General features: G+C 39.8%; 1 protein-coding gene across 1 annotated transcript; it reads left to right on the forward strand.

Annotated features, from left to right (window-relative positions):
- The first annotated feature begins 4,553 nt into the window (after positions 1-4,553).
- On the forward strand, positions 4,554-8,593 carry ARF6 (ARF GTPase 6). Its single transcript, XM_080808798.1, has 2 exons — positions 4,554-4,697; positions 4,798-8,593. The coding sequence occupies exon 2, from the start codon at positions 5,284-5,286 to the stop codon at positions 5,809-5,811; it is 528 nt and encodes a 175-aa protein (XP_080664924.1). The 5' UTR covers positions 4,554-4,697; positions 4,798-5,283; the 3' UTR covers positions 5,812-8,593.
- The last annotated feature ends 2,008 nt before the right edge of the window (positions 8,594-10,601 follow it).

Below are 10,601 nucleotides of genomic sequence, written 5' to 3' on the forward strand. Positions count from 1 at the left end.
GGCAGATGCTTAACCAAATGAGCCACTCCAGCATCCCCAAAATTCATTTTTAATGTGAAGGGAAGTTAGCAATGAGTTCAGTGGTTTTCGATTTTAGCTTCACATTAGAATCACTCAGGGAGACCTTAAAAAAATATGGGTAGGTAGAACTTCTACCCTAGACATTTGGAATTAATTGATTTGGGGTGGGGCCCAAGCATTTATGTGGTTTTAAAATGCCCCAGGTGATTTTAATGTGCAGCCAGGGCTAAAAACCATTGATCTAGGCCAGCTTACTGAGTTCACACAATTATTTGGTACAAAAAAGAACACCAGACTTGGATCAAAAAAAAAAATCTTAATTTGAACCTCTTTTGTACCATTTTATTAAGAAAGTAGCTTATCCTCTCAGTGGCTCAGCTCTTTCAATTGTAAAGGGAAATACTAAATACTGTCCTAGTCAATTAAGAGAGATTTCTCCATTGCAGGAATAGGAGAAAAATGATGGTCAATGAGGATGAATAACTTACCCAAAGCTAATTATGAAGTGTTGGGAATAATTTAAGGATGTCATTTAGTTTTTTCTATTCACTTGTGCCCTAGACCATGTTGCCTCAGTGTTTACGGTCTGAAGCCCTAACTATTAAAAAATTGGCTAAAATATCAACTATAACTAATTTTTAGTTTTATCATTCTCACTTTTAATACTTTTAAAAATGAGATGAAGGGCGCCTGGGTGGCTCAGTGGGTTAAGCCGCTGCCTTCGGCTCAGGTCATGATCTCAGGGTCCTGGGATCGAGTCCCGCATCGGGCTCTCTGCTCAGCAGGGAGCCTGCTTCCCTCTCTCTCTGCCTGCCTCTCTGCCTACTTGTGGTCTCTCTCTGTCAAATAAATAAATAAAATCTTTAAAAATGAGATGAAATCTTCATACTCAGGCATAACTAAAGTAATTATTAAGGTTTAGATTGGGATATAACTTTTTTTTTAATGGTTAAACAGGAAGAATTAGAAAGTGGTTCCTTAGCTGACACAGGAAGAGGCCAAGGGAGTGAACTATTATTTTGGTTCCCAGTGTCCTTTTAAGTATTTTTAAGTATCTGCATCCATTAAAGTTACCAAGAATAGGGGCGCCTGGTGGCTCAGTCATGAAGCTTCGGCCTTCGGCTCAGGGCATGATCCCAGGGTCTGGGATGAGCTGCCTCTCCCTGCGCCTGCCACTCCCCTTGCTTGTGCTCTGTCAAAAAAATAAATAAATCTTTTTTAAAAAGTTACTAAGAATACTTACATATTAAAATTATTTGTTTTTATTGTCTCAATTGGATTTTTTAGTTTTATTTTTGAGTCTCGATCTTCACTGTATTATCGTCAAAAAATGTTTGCTACTTTATTTTACTACATAGCCCATATTGTGCTAGGGACTAAGGATTCAAAAATTTAAAGAATATGAAACCTTTCTTAGAGAGCTTATAAACTGATAGGTATAATACGAAGGGAGGGCTAATTCTCCTGCCTCAGTGTTTTGGTTGGAAGAGATTAAAAATTTTCTAAAGATATAATTTATAATAGCTTCTTGATTGCTCTTTATTTCTACTGCTACTAGGTTTCCTGGGGCTCTAGGCTTTGTTAAACTAGATAGAGCTCAATGCTGGGTAAGTGGACTAAGGGCTCAAAAATGAAGCCATAAACAAGGGATGGTATCTTCCTTAAACAGGTATGTAGTCTGACCACCCTTGTTGTATGGTCAGTATTGTCCTTAGCACTGCATGGGATAAAAAGAAATATATGACAGTCATACAGAATAAACGATTAAGAGCTTTAGGAATTCAGAAATAGGGTAAACAGAATGGGGTGCTATTGTTAAAGACTTGTTCGTTTCATTTTAAAAGCAAAAAAATAAGCCATTTTTTAAAGTATTTTTCTTATGTGTTTTAGTCAGGAATATCACAAGATAAGATAATAAACGTGGTTGTTCAGCAGATTAGAAATTATGGTGTTTTCTAAAAGGGGAGCCTGGTTTCTAAGTAAGCTAAAGAAAACTTTTCATTCTTAGGCTTTAAATTAAAAAGCAGGGTAATTTTTCTATAGTTTTGGAGTTTTCATTTGTGTTTGAAACTTAAAACAGAAACAGGATACACACTGAGAAATGTAATATTTTGTTTCATAAATGCATATTTTAGTTTATCTGTAAAATATGTCACAGAATGGAAATATTTTTTAAACTTACTATTTTTGAATTGTCAACTGTTTCAAGAAATCAAGAAAATGTTTCACCAGTGATATGATTTAGTAGTTGCCTAAATTGTTACTTTTTACAGATTTTGGTTTCACTGAAATTCACTTAGTGATTTTCTCAACTGCCATGATTATATACAAAGTTAACATTTTCATTGTATTTTCTGGCCATTATTTTGTTTTACAATTATTACTTAAAATAATTTATTGTATGAGGAACTACTGTAGATATACAGTACTCTAACCCCAGATAAATACAGTATGTCCTTTTCCTTTGGTCTTATTTGTGGTATAAATGGCATTCAATCATTCAAATACTGATGTAATGTCTGATACCTACATGACGTCCATGACGTCACTGCGGACATTACATTGACAAAACAAGTCTCTGCCTTTATGACGCTTGTATTCTGGTGGAAGATCAACAGAAGATGGCTTTCAAAAATAAACTTTTTAACCCTAACAAGTGCCAGTGCCAGGTAGATGCTAGTGCTTCCAGCTGCTTCTGTTTTCCATTATATTACTCCTTCCACTGAAAAACAGATCCAACTCCAGCAGATCACTCTTCCATTTGCTTGGAAAAACTAGAATCTACTGAGAAAACTATTATGTTGAAATGCAACAAAATACCTCTATTTGCCACATATAAAAAAATTCCTCCCTCAAATATAATAATAAGTACTAAGGCACTTTACAAAGTATTTTAAGAAATACTGTAACTAAGATTCCAAACAACTGTGTGAGGTAGTCAGGGAGAGAGCATAATTAGGGGGTTAAGAAGAGGAGCTGCAGATTTGATTTAATCTCAGTTCTGTGACCCTCAAAAAACAACTTAAACTCTTTGTCCTTGAGTTTCCTCATATGTAAAATATTAGTACTCAAAATTACTTCCTATGATTGCTGTCAGGATTAAAAAAAATATTTAAAGTACTTAGTACAGTGTTTGCCATAACAAACAATAAATAGTGACTATCTTTTATTAGCGATATCATTCTTTGATTTTACAGATAAGGAAAATGAAGTTTAGGAAGGTTGAGGCCTGATTCACAGCGATAAACAGGCAACACTTTGAAGCCTAATCTCCAAAATCATTCTTCAAGTTTTATGACAGTGCCCATTAAGGCAGACAGAAAGTAAACTGGATCATTGTTAGAATACTAGTGACTCTAGTAGGTTTATTTCAGCTGAAGCTTGTAAGGTTATCATTTAACCTATCTACCATTTTCAAATATTCTCTTATTATGAAATAAGTATGTTATCACATGCTGTTATAGATCTTCCTTAAAAAAATAACAAACCATATTTCCTGTTTTTCTTCCCCTTGGTTCATTTATTTAAAGCTTCGCCTTACTTTAAGTCTAACTTGATCTCTAACCATTTGCTACAAAAAGGTTTCCTAGAGTCTTCCACAAACATTTTGTTATTTACCCTGAAACAGAGTACAGAGAGCAAGGTCGGCCTGACACTGGGTTTACACATGAGATAACAAACGCAGCAAGGTTAAATGCCTAGATCCAGGCCACAAAAGTAGTTAGTCTTATTCTAAACTGTATGCTAAGATGATTATCATCTACCTTCTAAAAGTTAAGAAAGGGTGGGTGAGAAGTTATTGCTCATCACATTAAAGGGAAGTAATACTTAAATATGAAAAGTTATCTATCACCTTATACAGTTGAAAACGCAGCAAGGCACGGGAACTCTGGTTAACACCGCCATTTTTAAGTAACGTAGACTGGTCCTGAGGAGATGTATAAAGATGGAGCTCAAACATTCAAAAGAAGGGTTTCATAGCAAACCCAAGCCTGGTAAAAGCGCCGCACTGCCTGACAGATTCCACACAAAACACGGGCCTCCCACGTGTCTTTCAGGAAATGCACAGAACACGAGGGATAAAGGAGGCCAAGGAGAGGCTGGGACAGGTAGGAAGGGCATGTAGGGCTTTCCCGGGGGACTGGGGACGCGCGAAATCGGCGGCGGGATGAAGGGAACTCGCAGAGCACCTGGCGGGCACCGACGTCTGAGAACAAGTCTGAAAGCAGCACGGGGGAGGCTCTCATCCCGGGAGCGCCCTTCCCGCGGACCCCACCCTGTGGAGCTCCCCAGAGGATTTGCTCCTCCAGTTCGAGAGAGGGTGGAGGAGGTGAGAGCGCGGAAGAGGAATGCAGAAAGTACGCGAGCCTCTAGTGTGGCAACAGGTGGGCACGGGTCAGAGTCCGAATTTCGCGGCCTGGCCGCACCCTCGAGGCCTCCGAGCCTCCGTAGCCCCGCCCCTCGCGCGTGGCGCCCATGACGCTAGGCGCGCGGGCCGGGCCCCTTACAGAGGTCGCGCTCTTCGAACGGTCGGCCTTGTTGCGCCTGCGTGATCGGGAGGGGAAGTGAGGCGGTTTCTTCGGCGCCTTTTCCGGCGGCGGCGGCGGCGGCAGCGGCAGAGCTGGGAGGAGGAGGTGGAGGCCAGAGGGAGCCCGCGCTCAGGGCGGCGGCTGGAGGTAACGTCTTGGACTGAGCTGGAAAGGCGGGCCACCTCGGCCTCCGTTCCCCTCTGGTACTCCGCCAGTAACTCTCTTCTTCTTCTCCGTGTCTCTGCAGGCGGCGCACCGAGTTCCCGCGAAGATCAATGACCTGACGAGGCGCCGGAGCCTTGCTGACTCTCGGGTAGCTTGGGCCGGTGGTGAGCCCGGAGCTCGTGGACCGGCGGGCGGGCCGGAGGGCCTCGGTCTCCCGCGGCGGAGTGAGGAGAAGGCGGACGAGCGGGAACCGCGGCGGCGCTCGCGCGGCGCTTGCGGGGGGAAGGGCAGTTCCGGGCCGGGCCGCGCCTCAGCAGGGCGGCGGCTCTCCCGGCGCAGACTCAGGGCCCCGGCGGCGGCGGCGACTGGAGGAATCAAGTTGTGCGGTCGGTGATGCCCGAGTGAGTGGCGAGTCCGGGCCTCTGCCCCGAGGAGGCAACTCCCACGCAGGCCGCACGGGCGCCCTCGCGGCCGGGAGGCTTCGTTTCGGTTTCGCGGCGGCTGCGGCGTATTTGGCTGAGGGGACCCGGGACACCTGAATGCCCCCGGCCCCGGCTCCTCCGACGCGATGGGGAAGGTGCTATCCAAGATCTTCGGGAACAAGGAAATGCGGATCCTCATGTTGGGCCTGGACGCGGCCGGCAAGACAACAATCCTGTACAAGTTGAAGCTGGGCCAGTCGGTGACCACCATTCCCACAGTGGGTTTCAACGTGGAGACGGTGACTTACAAAAACGTCAAGTTCAACGTGTGGGATGTGGGCGGCCAGGACAAGATCCGGCCGCTCTGGCGGCATTACTACACCGGGACCCAGGGTCTGATCTTCGTAGTGGACTGCGCCGACCGCGACCGCATCGACGAGGCCCGCCAGGAGCTGCACCGCATTATCAATGACCGGGAGATGAGGGACGCCATAATCCTCATCTTCGCCAACAAACAGGACCTGCCTGATGCCATGAAACCCCACGAGATCCAGGAGAAACTGGGCCTGACCCGGATTCGGGACAGGAACTGGTATGTGCAGCCCTCCTGTGCCACCTCAGGGGATGGACTCTATGAGGGGCTCACATGGTTAACCTCTAACTACAAATCCTAATGAGCATTCTCCACTTATCCCCCGGAAGGAGAGAAATCAAAAACCCATTCATAGGATTATCGCCACCATCACCTCTTTCAATTGCCACTTTCTCTTCTTTTGAATTTGAACTCTGGAGTTACTGTTCTACGGTTGGGGAAGGGGGGGGGGGTTAGGGGTTTCTTTTTTTGTTTCTCTCTTTGTTTTTTTTTTCCCCCCTCTTTTTTCTTTTTGTTTTGCGTTACGATGCTCTGATCTGACAATTGACATGAACACAAAGTGCTAGATGCTCTTATTGACTTCAGCAAATGGGATGGGGAAATATAGCAGTTTTTGGTAAAGTCCTTTATAATAATGGTTTGATTTTTTTATTTCGAGAGAATCTTTTTTTGCAATGTATGCTTTTTTTTTTTCCTTTTTGCCCCGTTTCCTTTTCACTTGCTGTAGATGGCTTATTTTGCATTCATGCAGACTATGTTGCAAGTCTGTTTCATCTAGTAAACTGAAAATTATTGCTTAATCAAACTGCCGTTTGTCTTTTATATTTAAGGCCTTTACCCCTCCCTTATGAGTTTTACCTTTAACTTAGTAATTTCAAATGTGACCTTTTATATCTAAGACCAGTATAGTAAACTTAGCCTACAGTGGCACATAATGAGTAATACCATTGTAATATGTTCCAGTTGCACATCAGTATGTTAAACAGGTAATGTAAGAAGTTCTTTGAAATGTCAGCTCTTAAGTTCTGAAACATACGTCATGCATGAGTAGGGATAAAACTCAAGTTCCTTATTACATAGCTAACTTACACTGCATAAAAAGATGAAAGTGTAACCCGTCAACATGGATTTTTTCACTGCAAGGTTAGCAACTTTGCTGTGCTTTCCCTCTTTTTTAACTTTAAAAGTAGACTCTTTCCAGAATATGGAGCAATAAATGGTATATGCCACACACAGATGAGATATCTGTAGATATTTTAAGTGACTTTGGGGCAAAACTGGAATATATATACTTCTACTACATTTCAAATGTCTAAGACCAATAGTTTAAAAATTACTAGAATGTTTACTTTGTTCATTAATAAAGCATTTAACAATTCAAATTACATACACCTACCTAGTTTGAAAAATACACATTCCTGTTTTCACATTAGAGCAACTGATTAAGCTGAAGATAGAAGTCTTTTTTGTAGATGAGTGATCCACATCTCCATTAATTAGAACACTGGAAAAGATGTTTTATAAAAAAGATATTTAATTCTGTTTGATTGTAGGATTAACTCATACAAATAGTAAGTCAGATATCCTGTTGGTTCATTAATACACTATCTCCCCTAAGGAAGGAAATGTGATGAATGAATGATGTGTAGACTTGAGGAATGACAATTAAAGGGGAAGTAGGATGAAGAAAAAGAACCTACAGATGACAATGAATGTAAACTTATTTTTCTTCAAGGGTAAGCAGTGTGCTCACTGGTGATAACCAGATCCTAGCAAGATTACTTGCTTAGCTTGTTAGGACCGGTAATTAGATTATTGAGACCACTATGATGATGCTTTGAACCAAATGTTAATGCTTGATAAAGAATTGTGAGCAGCATCTGGTTCTCATATAGCCTTAAGGATTAATTTTAGAGGTCCTCAAGGAATTAAACATAGGGAATTTAAGAAACGTAGACTGCAAAGGCAGTATACAGAAAAGGTGGAGTGGGTTTTGTTCATGAGGGTGTCTGAAACTAAAATGGAACGGGATATCATGGTACATAGTTGGACAGTATTGGTCCTTCGTGTTTTGGCCATATTGTATAATGGAGCTTTTACCAAAGATATATGAGAAGCATAAGGCTATAAAAAGTTAACTATTGAAAGTAAAAGTCTTGACACGTTTTACTTAAAGCGGATGAGAAAAGGTGCTATGTTGTAGGCTCCTGATGGTGCAGAGGGATTTTTGAATTCAAAATGCAACTAAAGTATAAAGTTCTCAGTTTACTTTAGAAGGATCTCCAGAAATGAAGCTGACAGACACGTCTGAGAACATTTTAGTTGCTTTTAAAATTCCCAAAGCTCCACATAAATTCAATTCTTAGTGTTTTAAGTGATTGCATTTTAAGGTACATAAACATGGGTTATACAAATACCGATGCTATAGTAACATCTTTAGACAAGCACAAAGGTATAAATGCCTAAACTGGAGGAAACTTGAAACCCTCATCTTAATTCCTAAATGTAGTATTTCTAACTTGTGACAGATTGATAGGCAGCCATTTTTTTTGTTTTAAAATAACTGGGAGCATAGTTAAAATTTTATACATCAAGTGATTGCTATTGAATGTTGCAGGTGAGATGTGGTTATTTTTAGTTTATTTGAAATGTCTAACTGAAGGGGGTAGGGGGGAAGCAAATATTTGAAATTTGGAAAACCCTAAACTTCTTGGTAAGAAATTGTAATTTTCATTTACATTTTCTTTAAGGATATAAAAGGTTGATAATTGATGTAGTTAAATTGAGCCATAAGCATTGGTGATCATGGGGCAGGTAATTGAGCCTGCAGGAAAAGTTACAATCTAGGAATTTAAAAAATAAGATCCTGAAGTTCTTGTTTAATTGCATCAATTTCTGTATTTATGTGAATTTATAAACTGCAGTAAGTTTTGAATGAGGTTAATCTTGTCTAATATAAGTAAATGAGTCTGTAGACTGTGATCTCCCCAAACTAAAAAGTACAGTACTTGGAATTGTGTTCTATATGGTTGTAGTGTTGGTAAAGCACTAATATGCAGAAAATAAAGGAATTACACAGTGCAGTTTCTCACGTTATGTTACTTGTTTGGACTAGATTAAGTGGGACACGTGGTGTGTTGGGCCATGTTACTCTCCAGGGATGTATGGTATAAAGTGACTCGATTTGGAGTCACCTAGCTTTTATAAGAACAAAAAAGAGTCAATTTGCTTTTTATAATGCTGGGTGTACAGAAGGTTTTGTACTGATATAGTTCCACCAAACTTAATCTGATTTTATGATAACTTAGGACACAGAAGAAGTTGAAAATAACTTGTTAAGAATTAAGGTTCTAGGCAGTTTGTATTCTACCATTTTTCCAAAATCACAGCCTTACCGTTTTTAGGAGTAGAGAATTGTGTCTGTAAAGAATTGGCCTGCAGAGTGGTCTTAGCCTTGACAATTGACTTTTAGATTTTTAAAGTTTGTCTTCCAAAAGCCAGTTGCTTGTCTCATAAGAAAGGCAGAATTGTAGTCATTTAGAAAGGAAAATAGTAGATGAAGAATAACTTGTTGGGTAAAAAGGTTTTTTAAACACATTTCCTTTTTGGTAAGCATTCCCCCTTGAATCAGCAATTTTTATAACTTGATTTTAGAATATCTTACTGTGTTCTCTAATATATATTATTTAATCCTCACATTAATGTTAATATACTTAATACTGTGATTTACTAATGGCTATCAAATATCAAGTTATCAGTGGTAGCAGCAGAGGATGACTTTACTCTTTAGTGGGTTTTTGTGTTTTTCATATGTTTAAAAATATAGTAGCCCTAATCTGAATGGTAGTGGAGCTTCCTCAATTCCCAGTTACCTGGGAATCCCCAGTACCTTGCCAAGTATACATAAGGGTGTGGTAAGCTAAATCTTGGCTCTTAAAGATTGTAAAACCACATATAGCAAAAAGAACTTTTAAGTTTGACTAATCACTGAGCAGAACGTATTTGGAGTAGAACATTCAATAGAATCTAGCTTCTTGTTTATATTGAATGGTAAAGACAAGTAGGAAAGATTACAATGTTAGGAAGTTTATAAAAAAGGGAATGGTGGGACATGGAGTCACAGAAGAAGAGGTAAAGTAACTTTTCCCTGATTTGCTAAACTTTTATACAGTTGCCAAACTAGATTAGTGAGTTTAATGGGCAGGGAATACATACAAGTAAGATCAAAGAGGCAGAACAAGTTCTGTAGAGAGGTTTAGGAATGGCAAATGAAATTTGTTTTTAAATAAGCCAAAGTAATGGTAATCTTCCTGGGAATTAGTCTTTAAGAAAAACCTCTCAGTAGGACAGTAAGAAAATGCTGTAATTTTGAACATTTTTTTTCTCTTTAAAATGTTTTATGACTACTTGAAACAATTTTAAAAGGAAAGTATTTGTCAATCTTCCTTAAATACTTTTCCACTTGTTACATAATTTCGTTTGGAGACATCTCTCCTCCATGGTATTTGTTTTATAACTGCAAGAATAGATTTATTTAGAGAGCCTAAAGATATACCCAGCACTATTCTAGGTAGAGACCATGCATCAGTGGGAAAAAAAAAAAAAAAAAAGTCTGCTTTCATGGAGTTTATGCTGGTGGGGATGTGGGTGTGGGGAATGACAAAGACCAAATAATGAATAAAGATAATGTTAGGTGATGTACTGTGTATCATATAGTATGCTTTATATATAGGGGGACTGGTAGGAATGTCCTCAGAGGACTTACTGAGAAAGTGACGTTTGAACAAATCCTTGAAGAAAAATATCAATGGAATTTACATGGTAACAAAAAGATAATATGTGTACTATAAAGCTGAGGCAGGGAAACCGGCCTAGAGCAAATCTGGCTTTGACTGGTTTTTATAGGGAATGAGCTAAGAATGTTTTCTACATTTTTAAAGACTATGAAAATACAAACGTGGCTGTGACAGAGTGTATTTAGCCTGGAAAGCCTTAAATATTTACTATCTGGCCCTTTATGAAAAACATTGACCTCAAATCTAAGGCCCAGTTTTAAAGTATTACCAAAATACATAGGAAATCCAAAGTAAA

Source organism: Martes martes (genome assembly GCF_963455335.1).
Source record: "Martes martes genome assembly, chromosome: 7".
Taxonomy (NCBI): domain Eukaryota; kingdom Metazoa; phylum Chordata; class Mammalia; order Carnivora; family Mustelidae; genus Martes; species Martes martes.